At 47.0% G+C, this 17,967-nt stretch overlaps 10 protein-coding genes across 10 annotated transcripts; 4 read left to right on the forward strand and 6 right to left on the reverse strand.

Moving 5' to 3' along the window:
* Nucleotides 1–259: 259 nt before the first annotated feature.
* On the forward strand, nucleotides 260–1,813 carry FVEG_12913 (hypothetical protein; the record flags this gene model as incomplete). Its single annotated transcript, XM_018902297.1, has 2 exons — nucleotides 260–733; nucleotides 785–1,813. The coding sequence occupies 2 exons, from the start codon at nucleotides 260–262 to the stop codon at nucleotides 1,811–1,813; spliced, it is 1,503 nt and encodes a 500-aa protein (XP_018760991.1).
* A 129-nt stretch (nucleotides 1,814–1,942) lies between these two features.
* On the reverse strand, nucleotides 1,943–3,610 carry FVEG_17398 (hypothetical protein; the record flags this gene model as incomplete). The annotated part of the gene is made up of 1 exon (XM_018906643.1): nucleotides 1,943–3,610. The coding sequence occupies one exon, from the start codon at nucleotides 3,608–3,610 to the stop codon at nucleotides 1,943–1,945; it is 1,668 nt and encodes a 555-aa protein (XP_018760992.1).
* A 197-nt stretch (nucleotides 3,611–3,807) lies between these two features.
* Nucleotides 3,808–5,009, reverse strand: FVEG_17399 (serine/threonine protein kinase; the record flags this gene model as incomplete). The annotated part of the gene is made up of 4 exons (XM_018906644.1): nucleotides 3,808–3,856; nucleotides 3,907–4,373; nucleotides 4,422–4,637; nucleotides 4,704–5,009. 4 exons carry the CDS (start codon nucleotides 5,007–5,009, stop codon nucleotides 3,808–3,810), a joined length of 1,038 nt encoding a protein of 345 aa, XP_018760993.1.
* A 344-nt stretch (nucleotides 5,010–5,353) lies between these two features.
* Nucleotides 5,354–6,895, reverse strand: FVEG_12915 (hypothetical protein; the record flags this gene model as incomplete). The annotated part of the gene is made up of 2 exons (XM_018902298.1): nucleotides 5,354–6,782; nucleotides 6,837–6,895. 2 exons carry the CDS (start codon nucleotides 6,893–6,895, stop codon nucleotides 5,354–5,356), a joined length of 1,488 nt encoding a protein of 495 aa, XP_018760994.1.
* A 647-nt stretch (nucleotides 6,896–7,542) lies between these two features.
* On the reverse strand, nucleotides 7,543–8,163 carry FVEG_12916 (hypothetical protein; the record flags this gene model as incomplete). Its single annotated transcript, XM_018902299.1, has 1 exon — nucleotides 7,543–8,163. One exon carries the CDS (start codon nucleotides 8,161–8,163, stop codon nucleotides 7,543–7,545), a length of 621 nt encoding a protein of 206 aa, XP_018760995.1.
* A 501-nt stretch (nucleotides 8,164–8,664) lies between these two features.
* Nucleotides 8,665–10,492, reverse strand: FVEG_12917 (hypothetical protein; the record flags this gene model as incomplete). The annotated part of the gene is made up of 3 exons (XM_018902300.1): nucleotides 8,665–9,773; nucleotides 9,825–10,357; nucleotides 10,413–10,492. The coding sequence occupies 3 exons, from the start codon at nucleotides 10,490–10,492 to the stop codon at nucleotides 8,665–8,667; spliced, it is 1,722 nt and encodes a 573-aa protein (XP_018760996.1).
* A 672-nt stretch (nucleotides 10,493–11,164) lies between these two features.
* On the forward strand, nucleotides 11,165–14,622 carry FVEG_12918 (hypothetical protein; the record flags this gene model as incomplete). The annotated part of the gene is made up of 7 exons (XM_018902301.1): nucleotides 11,165–11,547; nucleotides 11,612–11,899; nucleotides 11,963–11,981; nucleotides 12,035–12,142; nucleotides 12,191–13,229; nucleotides 13,284–13,751; nucleotides 13,799–14,622. 7 exons carry the CDS (start codon nucleotides 11,165–11,167, stop codon nucleotides 14,620–14,622), a joined length of 3,129 nt encoding a protein of 1,042 aa, XP_018760997.1.
* A 764-nt stretch (nucleotides 14,623–15,386) lies between these two features.
* Nucleotides 15,387–15,566, forward strand: FVEG_17400 (hypothetical protein; the record flags this gene model as incomplete). Its single annotated transcript, XM_018906645.1, has 1 exon — nucleotides 15,387–15,566. One exon carries the CDS (start codon nucleotides 15,387–15,389, stop codon nucleotides 15,564–15,566), a length of 180 nt encoding a protein of 59 aa, XP_018760998.1.
* Nucleotides 15,567–16,240: 674 nt separating this feature from the next.
* Nucleotides 16,241–16,711, forward strand: FVEG_12919 (hypothetical protein; the record flags this gene model as incomplete). Its single annotated transcript, XM_018902302.1, has 1 exon — nucleotides 16,241–16,711. One exon carries the CDS (start codon nucleotides 16,241–16,243, stop codon nucleotides 16,709–16,711), a length of 471 nt encoding a protein of 156 aa, XP_018760999.1.
* A 78-nt stretch (nucleotides 16,712–16,789) lies between these two features.
* On the reverse strand, nucleotides 16,790–17,930 carry FVEG_12920 (hypothetical protein). Its single transcript, XM_018902303.1, has one exon. It carries the CDS (start codon nucleotides 17,783–17,785, stop codon nucleotides 16,925–16,927), a length of 861 nt encoding a protein of 286 aa, XP_018761000.1. The 5' UTR covers nucleotides 17,786–17,930; the 3' UTR covers nucleotides 16,790–16,924.
* Between the last annotated feature and the right edge of the window lie 37 nt (nucleotides 17,931–17,967).

Raw genomic sequence — 17,967 nt, forward strand, 5'->3', positions numbered from 1 at the left:
AGGGTTACTTTCCCCTCCTGCATGTAGCAATATTTGGCTCTGTTAAGTGATACCTACTTGATGCGGCTAGCCTAGATCCGAGAAATAGATCACGACCAAATGGAAAACGTCTTTGATAAAATGAGATTCATGCTCCCATAGTCATTGTCTGAATCGTTTCTGGTACAGGGCAGGCTTCTCTTATGCTTTATTGTCTTGCGCCCAAATCTGTCAGATACTGGTCTAGTGCATATATCCAGGCGATCCAACCACTACCATCATGCTTTCTACCTCTGCAGCGATGTGGCTTCTGGCTGTATTGTGCAGTGAGATTCCAAAAGCGCTGGCTCAAGATGCAGAGGGCTGGTACAAGACTCATCCAAATATGGCCCGGATCAAGCATGTGAACCAGGATACTCATCAGATCGTTGACGAGTATGGAAGAACTAGGTTCTTTCACGGAACAAACGTTGTTATGAAAGAGGAACCATGGTACAGGCCGTTTGAGTGGACTCCGGGTGTCTCGTCATTCGGCGAACGAGATGTTCAAAATATGCATGACTTGGGCCTGAACATTGTCCGTCTTGGTCATAGCTGGGCTGGCGCGGAGCCAGTTCGCGGCGAGTACAACCAGACCTTCTTGGATATCATGAAGAAGCAGACGAAGCTTGCAGAAGACCATGGAATCTACGTGCTGGTTGACGTGCACCAAGATGTATTGGCTAGACAACTTTGTGGTCACGGTGTACCTGATGTAAGTATGCAACTGTTCCTTTACCTCGTGCGGTAGATAACAAGAAGCTAGTGGTTCGTTAAGAAGGACTGGATCACGGGTTTTAGAAGGTTTCCATTTCCACAGAAGCTCAAGCCATTCACCACTGATACTGATGGCTTTCCTTCACCTCAATCCCAATGCAATACCATCGATTGGTCACTGAGCTACTTATCCGTGGCAGTCGGAAATGCGTTCGGGAGACTTTACAATAACTTCGACGGTCTGGGAGACGCTTTCGCCGCTTACTGGAAGAAACTGGCGTCAGAGTATGTCGACACCACTAATATCGTGGGGTACAATCTTCTTAATGAACCCTGGGTTGGCGACACATACGCCGATCCTACACTTCTCGTACCAGGAGTTGCTGATCGCAAGAATATGGAAGGACTTTGGAACAGAGCAACGAAACAGATCCGTACCGTTGACAATGATACATTTATCTGGTTCGAGGGCGCTACCTTTGACGTTCTTTCTGGCTTCAATAACGTGCCTCTCGGCGACGGGTCCAAGACAGTACATTCATTCCACTACTATAACCCACCGCAGCTGGGTCCGCTAAAGGATACACTCTACAATCGACAAAAAGATAATGTTCGTCTCAAGACCGCTGGTGTCCTCACAGAGCTGACGTTCTGGATGGGCGATGATAAACAGATGGCTGGCCTTGCGGAAGCCATGGCGGCGACTGATGCTAACATGGTGTCTTGGATCGGATGGGCATACGAGAATCTGTATGACGGAATATCGGGCAAGCCGTATCCAGAGCTGGAGAAGCACTACAGTCGTGCTTATCCAGCTGCGATCGCAGGAACACCTATTTCATTTGGCTTTGATGAGACCTCAGGTATCTTCAAGTTGAACTTCACCAGCGATCCTAACATCGATGCACCGACTGAGATTATTCTTCCTACTTCTACGTTTCCGAACGGGTATGAGGTCCGAGTTCTACCTGGTGGCAGCCTGTTGCAATACAAGCTTGACGATCGCACCCTGGCATTGTTCACATCCAGGGCTCTCAAACAGAAAACGGAGATATCTGTTAGGATTTCCCGCAAATGAGATTTCTAACTTCTTTACCATTCCTATATCTAAACCAAAATGCCCTATTCGCCTTCTGTATAAGTAATTTCTTGATATCACTAATGCTAACTCCCACGCCGCAAAGTAGATAAGCCACTGAAAATGATATTAGTAGCCTAAAGACATACGAGCACGGTAATATAACCAACTTTTCTTGGCCCCGTGCTGTGTGAGTAGATCCATAACAGCTTTGTTACAGTTCTTTATGGCTAGCATCAAACAAGCCTCGCCATTCTCATCTTCTGCCTCAGCATTGGCCCCTATCTGGAGAAGAAGCGCCACTACCGCTTCGTGATTAAGTCTCACAGAATGAACCAGCGCTGTAACCCCTGAAACATCCATAGTTTCGATCGCAGCACCTTCTTCAAGCAACAGTTCCACCACGTCGTCATGACCTTCTTTCGCGGCCTCTATCAAAGCTGCAGGCGCACCCTGTGATGTGCTGTCAAGTTGAGCCTTGCGCTCAACCAGAAGTTTCACCGTTTCTACATGCCCCTGTTCTGCAGCCGTGATAAGCGGAGTGAAGCCTTTGTTGTCAGTGGCGTTCATGTCAGCACCGGCGTCAAGTAGTTCTCTGGCCACATCCGTATGACCGCCCTTAGCAGCCAAAATCAGTGGCGTCTCGCCATTATTGTTGAAAGTATCGACTGGGGCATTGCGGTCACGCAAACATGCCACCGTTTCAATGTGTCCTTTTCGTGAAGCCAAAGACATCGATGTGTTGCCCTCGATATCGCGCGCCAAGACATCTGCCTCATTTCTCACCAACATGATTACCATAGACGTTCGGCCCTGGTCTGAAGCTGCCATCAAGGGAGTATGGTTCGAGTGATCAAATGCTTCCATGTTAGCCCCATACTTAAACAGTAACCATGCAGTATCCATATGTCCCTCCCTTGCAGCTAGAATCAGCGGTGTACGCCCGAAGTCATCTTTGCCTTCGATATTTACATCGTTTCGCCTCAGATTGACTATCATCTGATCGTAGTAACCGCACTGTGCAGCTTCGTGTAGCGATGTACTCAATTCTGGGCTGCTGCCATCGATACTAGCACCTGCTCTAAGCAATAGCTTCTCAACAGCATCATGGCCTTTTTTCCTGGCCTCGCGCAGTGGTGTGAAGCCTGAGTACTCGCTTACATTGACTTTGGCTCCGTGATGGATAAGATGCTCGATGACACCTTCTGACCCAGCTCTTGCAGCCCAGATGAGCGGTGTACCACCTGATTTGTCGGTTGCTTCGATATGAGCACCATGATTGAGTAGAAGCTTTGCCACAGCCTCGGAACCACTCCTTGCAGCAGAAATAAGTGGTGTATGCCCAACCTGGTTCGTTGCTTCCACATTTGCCCCCTTGTCAAGTAACAGTCTAGTGACACCAGAATGGTTCATGCTTGCTGCTAAGCCCAAAGGAGTGAAACCGCCATAGCTATCGCTTGCCTCGATATCAGCACCCTTTTCAAGCAAAAGCTCGGCCACTTCTGTATAACCTTTCATCGCCGCCACTTGGAGTGGTGTATGACCACTTTCACTTCTTGTTTCGATGACTGCACCCCCTTCACACAATACACGGGCCATGTCCACATTGCCAATGCTAGCCGACAGATGCAGTGGTAATCGGCCATTTTGGTCTGGAGCATTAATATCAATTCCACGGTATACAAGCAACCGCACCATGTCGATATCTCCAGTACTAATCCAACCTCGGAGTTGTTGTAAAATATTAACGTCTCGCCATATACCAGGGTTCTGTGGGTTTCGTATCAGATTACTCATGCTTGCAGGTCTATGATTTTCCATTTTGGTAATCCATTGTGTCTCTGGAATCGGAATTTCCATTTCCCCTACCCTGGAAGGAGTGTTGTATAAGTTTTGTATTTGATCCGGGGCCTTCGGCAGAATGCCAAGATCATGAAAATCGCCAGTCCATCTTTGCGAAACGGTTTGTGAAGCTAGTGTCGAGATCTCTGTTGTCACTCCCGTGCAGTCTTCAAGAGAACTTCGACAGGAAGGAATCGTAGACTGCCTTTGATGGTCAGTGCTCTGTTTGAGCTGGGAGATTTTAAGCTTACCTGCTGAGTGCCCCCGGCGTTGGGATTTCTGGCAGCCAATGGCGAATCCATGCATGTTGCTTTACCCTTTCTGCTTCAGGTCTTTCCCGTGGTTGTGCTTTTAATACCTCAGAGACAAAGTTCTGAGCATTCTCAGTGAGTTGGAAATCAGCAAAAATAGCTGCAAGGTCTTGAAAATTCCCTGAATAGTGGAATATCGCAGGCTGACTTTTGAATGGCACGCTTTTTGTCAGAATGAAGAAAGCAGTTATCCCTATAGCCCATACGTCTGCCTTGAAGTAATCCTCCGTTCGGATGCTCCGAGAGTCGTATTGAAGGAGCTCGGGTGCCATATATAATGGGGTCCCTGAAGCCAGGGTTGTTCCGGTCGTCTCCGTTCCTAGTTTCTTACTGATACCGAAGTCCGCAAGCTTCACCCACCAAGAGCTTGGGGCGAGGTCCTGTGGGACTTTATAGACTAGGATGTTCTACCAACAAGTTAGATATCGTAGCCAGAATACTGGTTCAAAACCAACCTGAGCCTTCACGTCACGATGGGCGAATCCTGCTTCGTGCATAACAGCGACACCCGACAGGACTTGGCTAATGATGTGGCTGCATTCATCGTCTGTCAAACTTCTGTGGTCACGAATATAGGCATACAAGTCCCCATCAGGAAAGAATTCCATAGCTATGTACAGCTTATTCGATGTCGCATACCATCCGAGGGACTTGACAAAATACTGAGAGTACTGGGATATGTTAGAAGGCTATGTTGGGAGGTGATGCGTTTGCATGGGGACAGCCCACTGATTTACCTTTTCATGGGAGAACTTGACGATGGATTCGAGCTCGCGTCTGTAGTATCGTTTGGAATGCTCACTCTCCAGCCGAATTCGTTTAACGGCGCGATTGAAAACGCTCCGGCCTCCATCGGTGCATGTTTGCAAGAGAACATCCCCTTGGCCTCCATGACCAAGCGTGCGAACCTTTTTCCAGCGTTCCTGTCGGTAAGGGGCTGAAGGAGGTGCATCAGGATCACGATGGAAGTGAATGGTGAAGACACCCTCGTAACGCGTGGTTAGTTGGTAGTCATGGACGAGATCTGAAAGAGATCCATCCATGTTGGCACTCCCGGATTGTGGTAATACGCGGTTAACACGCTATTGACCGAATGAATTACGCATACGATTGAACTTTCAGTCGATAAAGAGAAACTGAATTGAATCGGGCGTTGTTGTAGGAGAGGGGAAGGTCAGCCTGCATTCTTTCAGCCGTAGAGGCTGACTCTCAAGCTTCAGCTTCGCCTCGGAGCGCATATAGCTTTTTCCGCCTGCAGCATAGCCTACTACGGTGGCACACAACTGGACACCAAGAACGGCATGGAAGACTGATGATGATGTCAAGGCGCATAATACATCAAGGAAAGCAAATATTCAATCTTGTGTCCCATGTCTACATGATACTATCAAAAACAAAGCGCGCCCATTGGATTCATGATCCTTTCGACATACAGTGACCCAATTTCGACTCCTCCCCGATTATCAAAGTCTTGGGGGTCACCGAAACCTATATTACCCTCGTCCAGACATGTCAAGCACGTCTCAACCACCGTACTATATATATCGCCCATGCACATTCTCAGTTCGGTACGACTGAGGAGTATCAGCTTCTCTTTGATAGCTTGGGGATCTAGTTCCGACTGAAAGTCTACGGTACTAGTAACCACCGATGATAATCTGGTAGTGGCACCGTGAATTTCCACAAGCGAGCGCCAGAGGCCAATTTCCAAGAGACAAACACCAAGGCTGTATATGTCGTGTTGCATGACAAATTTCACACTCTTACCCCCGGTGCGTGTAGGATGCTGATACACCAGACTCCTATTCTTGGCCTTGGAAGTGTTTGTCGGGGCGTCAGCATACCTGAAAAACTGAAATCCAACGAGACACACGAGCATTTGCGCATGCTCTGCGTTTGGAGACTCTAGGGTGAGTATAGTCTCCGGCGAAATGTTCTTATGAACAAATTCGTATAAATGAACGTAATAAACTGCTGTCACAAGCTGCCTGGCGATGTTGAGTCTGGTGGTGAGTGAGTTGGCAGGACCAGAGAGGAGAAGGTCCCTGCAGCTGTGAACCCTTGAATACCCGTCGGGGACGCCAAAGACGAACTTTAAGGACGGCTCTCTCGTAAGTTGAACAACTCCTTTGCATTTCAGGGTCCCGAACGTTGAAGGGTTCGAGTTTCGGAGACGTGATGCAAGCTCTCGAGCATCTCTCAATGCCACCGTATCCCGAGAGACCGTATCAATGATGAAGTATTTATTCTCCTTCTGCTTGACTGCGAGCTCGGTCTCGCAATACGGGATTACTTGCATCTCAAGGTTCTCGAGAACCTTTTCTGCTAGCTTTACAGTCTCGCTGTTGTTGAAGGCTTCGCGGAACTTCAAGCCCTCGCGAGCCGGATCCCCTCTGTGTCGTGTGTTGGTCAGAGTAGCGCTTGTCAACACGTTTTCAGTATATGTTGGGCCGGTTTTTATGATTTGGAACCAGGACGGCTCAAATCGCATTTGCCAAGACTCAAGATCGGTAACAGTGCTTTCAAGGGTTTCTCGTAGACTAAGGAAATGCAGAGCCCTGTATCTTCTCGAGCTACTGTGCCTATCGGGCTTGGAGATGACAATTGTCGCAGCTTCAAGCTTCGACTGCAAGATGCGTAATATGTGCGACTGAAGCTCTCGCTGATCCTCAGTCATGCTACCCTCTAGTTCTTTGACGATTTCTAGCTGGCTGGCGATTCGAAACCAGCAAATCTGAATTCTTACTGATAGCTCGTGGGCTAACTCATCAACTTGGCCATAGTCCTTACAGGCCTTGACGAGATATTTCCCGAACCTAAAAGTGTTAAAAATACTGTGAGCGCCGACAAGCGGTATTTGGTATTCTTACTTGATACAGACGTCGACTGTGCCAGCAACGCCAGCAATACCCAAAGCTAGCTCGGCCATGGTATCTCAGTCGATTTGATAGAGCCTTTGTTCGATTCCCCAGCAGACCTGCTTCCGAGTCCGTGGCGAGTCGCCTGGCGCTCGAAGTTGGGCGTTTTCTTGGGCTGATTCCGCCATCCGCCAAGATATTTTCAGGCTCGCCCGCATGAGGCGCAGTATTTTCAGCCCTTGGTCAGTTGTGAGACCTGTGTGCCAATAAATTGCTGGTCTGATGGATTTGATAGGACGTTGAGACGCCCAACAACGCCACTGCGGGGGCAATGCACAATCATCACAATCAGGCTGGCGGATAAAGCTCATCCATTGGCGTAGCATTTCCGTACTAGGCATGAGGACTTGATATGGCCCCGATGGCTGTTGACTCCCCTCAAAACCTGAAAAAGACACGTATCTGTGGCACTCAGACATCAATCAACGTAGCAAGTACACTGGGCTTAATGCTACTTTCTGGTGGTTTGTTCATCACGGCAAACCCTTGGGGGGCTAGAAAAGAGTGAACCTTAATGTGGGGTGTCAAAATAAACTCAGCAAAGGTTATCCGAGGCTTAGACTGTATTACCCAAAGACTATGGGGACACTCGCATTAAGGTGTCGAATACAATGGGAAGAAGGCTTCAAATTGCAGTTCAGCCTAGCTGACTAGCTGGCTATTTCCCAAGTTTCACGAGCAACAGCAAATGGATTGGCGGTAAAGGTACCATTTGGATCCGCTGCCGCCCTGATCTTGCCGATACTCTGATATTTGGCCTCATCTTCATAGTAAGTCTTCCAAACCTCACGCTTAGCCATATCCCAATCATCCCAAGAGCCCCAAAGAACACGTCAGTTTTGCTGAAGCAGCTGTGGGCACCAATCATAACGCTGTCATTCTCAGCCTGCCATGTATTTGCGAGGCCCTGCGATTCTTTATACTTCGGATCGGTGCTGTTCAGGTACCAACAGTCCACAGTCTGGAGAACAGTTGAGTCTCTCCAGCTGTAGGCGGCTCCGTTGTTGCGGTTGTTGTAGAACATGTGATTTTCTCCGCCGAAGCACTGGATCTGGGCTGAGATCTTGCAATTGTCGTATAGTGGATTATTCACCGGCTTTTTGTTCACGTCGTCCAGCTTCTCGTAGGGTTCACAGATCTTCTTGAGTCTCCCGATAAGGTGGTCAACCCAAGCATCCTGAACGAGAGTCTTGGAGTTGGTAGCGTATGTTCGTTTGACGTATAGAAGCGGGAACTCTCTTCGTTTGGGGAACAACCAGTGTCCCACCATATCAGACATGTCTGCGGGAATCTCGTCAAATTGGATGCAACCGAGAAGCAAATGGTTCAATTCTCGAAATTGCTGGAACCTCGCATCGACGCTTTCGTCATATTGGATGAGCTTTGTAAATGCCACCTAAACTCAATCACGCCAAGGACCTCTCGTTAACAACGCAAGCTCGGCAAGCGAACGTCCCCAAGATCTACCTAAGTTTCAGTCGACGACGTAAAGTGCCTTGAGAATATTAGCATCTACAATTCTTGGTTGCGAGATGTTTAAGGCTCCGAAGGGAATTCCTGCTATCGTGGGTGACTCCTAGATCAGGGTGACCTCATCGCTGCTGTTAAAATGAAAGGAGATTTAGAGTACAATTATTAATATGTACAGAATGTTTTGGAAATTAGAGGTAGACTGGGCTGGCACGGACAGAAATTCAACAATGTCCTGCGATGTAGAGAGACATCAGTGCAGTAGGACGTTCTATAGAAATACTATAAGGTTAATTACTTTATTTACTTGCTAATATAAGTAATTCCTTTCATAAGCAGACCATATATTCAAAGTCTCATCTTCTGTAAAGAATCCAAGGCTAAAAACATTGCGAGCTGAGTTACCAAATAGAAACTTAAGCCTCGCATTATACTTGCCGTCGCGGTGTATCTCTAATAGCTTCTCCATGATCTGGATCATTTCGAACTTTCGTGAGGCAGGTTGGGCAAAAGCTTTCAGGTCATCAACCATAAGGTATAAGACTACATCTTCTGGTAGCTGATTGATAAGAGCTCCGAAAACGAACAAGATAGTGTCTGTATCTCCAGGGTTCACCTCATTGACCGCGAGGTCTAAATGCTCCGGGTCAAAGTCCGGATAGTAGTCAAGTAGCTGTAGCAAAAGACTCATGGCTAGGTCCACTGGACTTGCATTTTGATTTGTTGCAAAATTGCTGTGCTGACTGCAAAAGAATGATAAGCAAATGATATGAATTGCTGTATCATGAGCTTGGTCATCTTGTTCTTTGATAAAGGCGTGTAAGCTTCGAAATGTTTCAGCAGCGACAATTGGCATTTCGAGGCTCCTTGTTGGATTCTCTGACCTGGTATTGACAAATAATAAAGAAGAATTGTCCAACGTTAGGTATGACTGGAATCGTGGATGGAATCTGATGGTAGACACAAGTTCTAGGTCAACATCATATCCTGCTATGTGTTGTAGTCTCAACACAGTCGCGCAATCTCGATGCACGAGATCTCGTTCGTAACGCCACTTATCCAATATATCTCCAACAGAAACAATGGGTGTCTCGATTCGAGGTGTTTGCCGATGCTGCGGCAATAATTGTCTTTGCTCAAACTCGGCTCTCCACGTCTCATAAAGAAATTTCTCCACTTTGTCAAGACACATGATCCGCGTGGTTTCAAGACGCTCAAAGCCTCTCTCCATTTGCTCTGATTGCTGATCAAGTCGGTACATGATAGAAAGGTTCTGCTGTGCTAACGCTTTTTGTCTTTCGGCTGATAAATAATTGACGTGGGCGGTAAATCGCTGTACCCCTAGCTTGACAGTGTCCATTCGTTCCTTGAGTTTCCCAGAAAATCCAGTAGGATTCAAGAGGATTCTAGTCCCAGTATCTGGTCATCCTAAAGTCAGTATCTTGTAAATTACTTGCAATAGTGACTTACTAAACGATGGCTTCAGGAACCATCCTGCAATTACCTCCAGAAGGGCGTAAATAGCAGCGTATATAGCTGCTACACGTCTATGTAGCTCCACATCCATGTTGTTGAGTTTAACCAAGGCCGTGTTATCGTTCAAAATGAATGGAATCTCTTCCAATGCGGTACATATTTCTTCCCTATAGTGACCTGTTGCTTCTAGCGCCTTGAAGACGATCTTGAGGCCACCACATAGAACAGAACAGTAAGAATCAGTCGGCACAAGGTTTGCGATGGTGACGCCAGAACCAGCGTTGTCGCAGAGCTTTCGGAACGCTTGCTTCATCTTACCCGTAAAACCCGGTTTCAATGCCTTGTCTTCCGATGAGAGAGCCTCTAAAGCTTCACAGGCGTCCGAGACCGATTGGTCAACCTCTGTCCAAGAGTGGGCGACTGCAAGGTCCAGACTCGGGAGCTTCTTCTTCACACATAATTTGTTTGCTGTCGTGATCATTGCCTGCTGTGCTTGAACGGCAGCTGCATAAATCTCGTCATGATTACTTTCGAGATTTACATCAGTTTAAACCTCTCACGTCTGTTAGGGGTAATACTAACATCTCTTCGGCCGTGGAGTGCTCTGCCAGCCATGACCCCTGGCCTCCTCTGTAGACAACACCAGAGCCCGGTGTGGCCATAAGTGCTGGATGGATATGTCCGTCTAATTCCCTTACCATATATTCTTGGACCTCATAGGCGCGTCGGCGAGGGCTTTGGGACCCATCGACTATTCGAGTTCGCAAGAAATCACTCATGGTCTGCTTCTGATTGTTGCCCTATAAGTTATTAACGATGGGTGAACTAGAAAGCTTGACCGAATCCAACACTTTTGGGTTATCCGATGATTGTTGGGTGCCTAACCGGCTACCCAGGCCTCGTTAATGGTTAGGCTGAATACGTTCCCCTCAATTCCAACGTGGTGTTATTACTTACCAATCAACAAGCCAAAGTGCGGGAATGATGCGACCTTTCTAGTCTGCTGCAGAACAAAATGTAAGTATTTGCTTTCCCAAAGCCAGCTGTATATGCAGTGTAGCATCGGTGATTCAAAATGATCACCGTTTGACCAATGGACACCAAGGCTATGCTTACTCTGGGTCAGCAACAGCACACCATCTCGTAAGTCTGGTGGCATTCCACAGGACTTGGCAATCAGGCTGGCGCATCCAAACCTCGGAGCCTACATTTTTCTCAGCTTTTTTAAGATGTCTGATGGCTTTATAACCTTGATGCCCTTGGAAGATTATCCGTAGTTAGGCCAAATTGTTTATTCAAGTTCACTCTCCACTGATCTTGTTCGCCACGAGACAATGGAAACCCACGGAAACCCAAACAACCCTGCGCCGTTCAGCCCTGGACCCCAACCAGGCCCGCAAATTGGTGCCCTAAGAGAAGTCATGGTGCCAGCCCCTGCTAGTAAGCCGCTGTCAGTTAAGGACCCTCAAGCACAGAATGCAGAAACAGAAGAGCCTGTTGCGGCGGCGTCTCATTCTGACCCACGGAAGAAAATCCTACTAGCCGTGCAAGTATTAGAAGATGAAGTCAAAGAGCTGAACAACTTACTATCGGATTCTGTCACTATGAATCTTGACCGACGCCTCAAACTTATCAAAGGTCTTATGGAGGAGACCAATCAAAAGGTTGGCCAGATTGATGATGACAGAGCTCAGCCTAAGTCTAAGCCCCAGAAAGAGTATATGCCCAGATTGTTGTTTATAATTTAAGTGTGTACATTCGGCCTAACTCTTGCTTAATAGTGATCCTGCCATGGTCAAGGCTGACCAACAAGACGACGAGTTGGTTTGCAGCGTGAAGCGCTGTAGTATGGCATCGTGGTCAAAAGAACAGCCCAAACCTGAACATGTTATTGCCGCCCATTATCTTTCCCCAGCTATGATCAATACTACAAGTGAAGTAAGAGTAGCGGGGAAGGGTAATACCGACCGTCAAGAGCGACCTCAGAGGGTAGAACTGGCATCTGATGTTTTAATTCACGAACTAGAGGACATTGCGGGCATTGACCTCGAAACGCAAGCATCTGTACTGTAGGATACGATCTCCCACTCCTTGAATTTCATCACACGCTGACCCCCCTCGACCTTGTTCAGATTGGCGCCTCCCTACAAAGTGAGCATGTAATTAAACATGAGTGTTTTTAATTACTAATTGCCTCATTATAGCTGTTCATCAAATACTACGATGGGATATGCGACAGGCTATTGTTTCTTCAGAACAATATACCGTCAGAATGTAAGAAATCTGACGATCCATATGAAATGACATTTCCGGTACCACTGGAGACACGGGAGCCCACTTTGGCTACAAAAGGGGCAAAGTCAGCCGATGACGCAAACAGGCCAGAGAAACAATCAAGTACGGAAGGCGAGCCACCTGAGAGCAAAAATAACAAATCAAGCGACATAAATGACGACGCATCGACGAAGCGCAACAAATGGATCACCCGTATGGACCATCTGAAGCTTCTCAAGGAATTTATCGATAGCGAATTAACACCACAACTCAAGGTCTTTGCCAAGGCCAAAACTAGTGATCTTGAAAAGATCGCCTTCGAGGACTTGTGGTTCTTGTTCTCTGCGGGCGATGTAGTCTTCTTCAAAGACAGAGGCTATGATCGACTAGGCAGAGTATACGCAGTAACTGGGGGCCAGCAGCGGAAGCGGCGACATTTGACGCGCTTCGATCCCTTCGAGGACGCCAAAGGCAAGTCTACTGAAGGATACGCCTACAACTCGACACGAGGGTCCTGGACCTCACTAACCGTCAACTACTACACAATGGAATATGATGGCTACTATCTCGGTCCCAATGATGCATGCAAGCACATTAGGCATTATACTGGAGAACGAAACATCACAGACCTCCCCATCTTTCCACTCAGGTTCCACAAAATGAAAGCCGAGATAGAGGGACGTCTCATAGAAAGGGGCAAGAGGTACTGCTCGTCATATGGACACAAAAGCTATAGTGGTACCACTTGTCCAAGTGACAATAAGGAATCCCCTGAGGAGATATTTGGTGACATGTTCGTAGACTTCAAGGACTACTACCGCATGCCCCCAGGTTGGACTCCCTATGACTATCGGTCCAGAAATATTTACCCACCTTCTAGACCCGAGTTAGGTAATATACGCCCCCTAGAGTCAGATCCCTCTGAGACTCAGGAAATTTTTTCTAGCGATACTCAATACCATCTGTACGACAAAGAGGTGGACGATAAATCGTTCGACGATTTCATGATGTCTCATCTGAATGAGCTTGAGGTTGTTAAGCTTGAAACAGACCAAGTACCAGTTGAAAGTTTGTTACTACTCCCTCATTGGGTCCCTGCGTACTTCTTTCGCACTCGTCGCTATGGTAAGTTATAAGCTTTCTGTTCCTAGCCCAAGTACTGATAAATATTTACCCTAGAACGCGTTGATGTGGACAAGATACAAGATATTGACAAGAGTGATGAAGCTAGGGACAGCAGCTTTGAGAACCTAGTGATTTTGGATAGCCATCGGAGCCTTTTGCTGGGTCTCGTCAGAAACCTTGTAGTGGGATCGAAGTCAGATACCGGAGCCCCAGGCGTCGGGGACGTTTCAACACAAATCGATATCGTTCGGGGCAAAGGACGTGGCCTGATCATTCTCTTACATGGGCCACCGGGATCTGGAAAGACCAGCACTGCTGAGACACTCGCAGCATATAGCAGACGACCACTCTATCCAATCACATGCGGAGACCTTGGCACCAGCCCTGATGCTGTGGAAAGGACTTTGGTGGAGCACACAGAGAGGGCTCAACGATGGGGCTGTGTCTTACTTTTAGACGAAGCAGACGTTTTCCTAAGTCGTAGGGACTGGCGAGATACCGACCACAATGCTTTAGTATCTGGTATGACTTGCTAATGATGTTGATACATACTTTACTAATCTTAATAGTTTTCCTCCGCCAGCTAGAGTACTATTCCGGAATCTTGTTCCTGACCACAAACAGAGTCGGCGTTATGGACGAAGCATTCAAATCCCGTATTCATGTGTCCTTGGCATACCCAAACATTAAATTGCAAGACACACTACAGATATGGGAGGGTATCCTAAACCGACTTGAAAAGGACAATCAAACAGCGAAGATCAGAGTCAAATTCGATAGAAGCGCTCTTCTTTCTTTTGCCAAGAGACATTACAAGTCTCACGAAAGTACCAACAGTACCTGGAATGGCCGACAAATCCGCAATGCGTTCCAACTAGCCATTTCTTTAGGACATCACGATCGTGATCAGAAGCTGCGAGCTGCAAACTTGAACGATGAACAGGCCATAGCAAGTGGGGTGAAAAAGTGGGCATCAGTCAGGCTGACCACCTCCAACTTCGACAACATTGCAACAACGGCGAGAGAGTTTGAAGACTATCTCCAAAACACCAGGGGGCATGACAGTGAAATAGCAAAGAATCTGTCTTTGCGGCATGACGATGACACCGAAGACATCCCAGCATCACCACTGTTTAACAGAACGCAAAAGGAGCACAAAGAGCAGAGCAGAGCTTACTTAACCCCTAGGCATAACAGCCATGAAAGGGGCACATCGAGGTCTAGTCCTGGCTATGGCTCGGGTCGGTTACGTCCAGGCTGGCAGCATGAGAGCACTGCGGAGTCAAGTAGACAGAGACGAAATCAAGAAATCGCAGATAAACAGGATAGCAACAACCAAGAGGAGGAAGATGAAGCTGATATTATTGATGATGATTCCTCTGATGAGGATTAACCTGGTTCAATTTTGTTTTTAATCTTCAGTTTTCTAAATATAAATTATATAAAGGTTTATAATAAACTAATTAAGTATAATATATTAGTTTCTTTTCTTCCTCTTAGCTCAAAATAATAGCTATAATAAATTCTATTTACTATTATATAAGAAGTTAAAAATATATACTTAGTATGGAAAGAAGATTATAAAAATGTAGCTAAATATTCCCATTTCCAAACAACAGACTTACCATCTCGCCATTAAGCATCCGATCCTACCACATCATTACAGCTCAGTTCATTCAATCAACAAAATGCACGACCTTTCACAACCACCTGCCTGTAGTGCTATGTACTTAATTCGAAGAGCTTAAATCAGCAGACAGAGTTCAGTACTTAACTCTACATCTCTGGATGACGGCGGCCTATAAGGTTAAGCTTTAGGCTGCGAACACAGATAATGAATGACAACACGATATTTCTTTTTCCCCGATATATTAACTCTACATCAAGGTGAATCCCTCGTCATTCCACGAGCAATTAGACCTACCTCCTGATAATTCCTACTTTAACTCTCGTAACCTCTGGCACATCGTTGTGCAGCTCCCGTATCACTGACTAATGCAACAAGGTCTACTTGTCGATGGTGGATCCTGTCGAAAGATAACCGGAGGGGGGGGGGGGGGGGGTGATGAGATGATAGAGCGTCCAGGACTCCAACTACTGTATTTCGAGGTAGCCTGCTTCAAGAGGGCTCGGCTAGAGGATGTGAATTACATCATCATGTCTACTGACACAGAGAATGCGGATGACCCTTTGGAGCGTAACTGCAAGTGGGTTCGCGATGTCCTGGAAAAGTTGGTAACTGGTGTTATAGTGAGTTGGGAAAAGGCTTATGATGTTCTTTCCGAGGTTGAGATGATCTCTAAAGAGATCGAACTTCACTCGAGGTATCTTAGGTAGGTCCAAGGATCGGAGCCTTGAGGAACGAACTTTTCTGGTGGATATTTGTAGCTCTTCTATAAGCATTTTGGCTTCAGTGGTGCCACAAGAAAGTGACTTTCGCGCCATAGATAGATGGCTGTTGGCCAGAAGGATAGACTCTAGCCTGCAAACTCAAAAAATGAAGACATGATGTTGTTTTCCAGGATATTAACTTTCACCCAAAACTCCTCAAGATGACTAATAAATGTGTTCAGAAAACCCTTGACTGTTTGTCCGTAAACTAAGTTCTGTGTGTTGCACACAAACTCTAAGCAAAATTCTCCAACCACAAAATAAACATGCAGAATTCTGTCTAGACGTTGATCCCTCGATATTTGGCTGATAGGACATCACAAAAAAGCACCCTAGAGCGCTTGATGTTCATGGCATAGACCAGCGTGTTCATAGGAGACAGTGGAAGTTCGCATGTTCAGAATCATAGACAGTGGCACATTCATCTTCCCATTGGCAGTGCCGTCTGTTCACTGGGAACATCAAATATCTTTGTCTGACATGAGACAGCTTTAAGAGCAGCCTTACCGTCCACTTTCAAACCAGCATCGTCTTATATCTCTCCATCCAACAGTCAAACTGTTTCCTTCTCACAACTTTCACCGATCATATCAACGAACCTCCTCACACAAACCAACAAGATGTCGGCCCGCACTCAGCTCCCTTACAACAAGGAGACAAACCCTTCAAAAGCGCAGCTATACATCGTTCTCAACCCACCTCTGAATTTCAACCTCAAGAGGGACAAGATCGACTTTAAGGTCCCCAGACGCTGGATGATCGCCGTCTTTAACCCTGTTCTTATCAAGTGGCTCACCGCCGATGGTCGTCAGGATGAAGCCCGCTACGCTTTGATCAAGGGTGACGCCCCGCCTGAGAACTCCAAGCTCTTTGAGGTTGCCAAGATTCCAGTCTCTAAGCTTGGCGATGTTGAGGCGCGCATTCGTTCTGTGCTTCCTGATGAGAACCCACTTGGCGAGATGCAGTTCAACCGCGGGTATGTACGTGAAGTCCTGAACAACCTTGTTGACGGCGGTATCATTGGGGAGCACCAGGCTCGGGATACCTTTCTCGCAGTTGAGGCTTATTGTCTTCAGTTGAACAAAAACTAAGTCGATGAAGGATTGGCGTTCTGTGGAAGCTAATATTGCTGGTCGCTGTCGGTCATTGTCTGGATCCTTGTAGATCATCTTGGGCATGATGCCGTTTAGCTCTTGTATAGAGATACCTTGGCCACCTTGTTTTGGTGTAACCTATGTCAATAAAGCCAATAAAAACCTCGTTAGGTATTCTTTCAATTTTTCCCTATGTGACATGCTCTTTACTTATTGCATCTTGATACAGCCACCACTCGCACTAATAACAGATCCAGTAATCCATCGTCCATCATTGCCACAAAGCATCCCTACAACATCAGCCACATCCTCAGGCTGTCCAAATTTGGGTATACTCTGTAAGGGAAAGAATTCATCCTGAAAGGTTTTGACCACCTCCGGTCCACAGTCCATAACAGCGTCAGTCTCCGTCAAACCCGCTGTGACAGCATTCGCAGTTGTCCCTGACATGAAGGCGTATCGATCGTCCTTTCCACCAAAGGCTTGTGACCAAGTTCGACACAGCGACTCACCAGCCGATTTACCAGCGGCGTACATAAGTTGGTCGGCCCATGGGAGGCGCGAGCGTACTGATGATATGTAGATGATGCGGCTGTTGGGTTGGAAGAGCTTTCGGCGGACGAGTTCTTCGACGATTTGAACTGGGGCTTGGACATTACCTAGAAGGCTTCGTTGGATCTCCTCCGTGGTCATCTGGCCGATAACTCCAGGCATCGGGTCACCGGCAGAGTTCACAAGAATGTCGACGCGACCATTAAAAGACTTCTCAAGTGCATAGGCAATTGTTTTGGCGCAGTTGGGGGAGAATACATCGGCGATTACTCCCTTGATCTGTTGACCTGGCGGACGCTCTCTAGACGTGTCTTTGTAAACACGTTGGGTGATCTCATCGTCCAAGCCTGTTGATAGAGCATCGACGCCCTTGTCACTAACGCAGGTGCCGAGGATGGAGCATCCTCGTGAAGCCAAGTTGAATGCGATGCCGCGACCGATGCCGCGGGATGCACCGCTGATTACTGCGACTTTGCTGATGAGATCAAGTTCTCTGTGAGGCGAGGTTCTTTCTGCCATTTTGATAATTTCTCGGTTGATGGAGGTCGCTTGATAGGTTGCTAAAATGAGGTTGGGAAACTGTTGGTTGTGGATGCAATCACGGGCAGTGTCCCTTCCTGACTCAAAGCTTTTGAAGATCAATGCGTCTTTTATTAAGCATCCATGATCGATATGACTCACTTCATTTGGTGGCGCGATGC

The sequence above is a fragment of the Fusarium verticillioides genome, chromosome 11 (genome assembly GCF_000149555.1).
Source record: "Fusarium verticillioides 7600 chromosome 11, whole genome shotgun sequence".
NCBI classification, from domain to species: domain Eukaryota; kingdom Fungi; phylum Ascomycota; class Sordariomycetes; order Hypocreales; family Nectriaceae; genus Fusarium; species Fusarium verticillioides.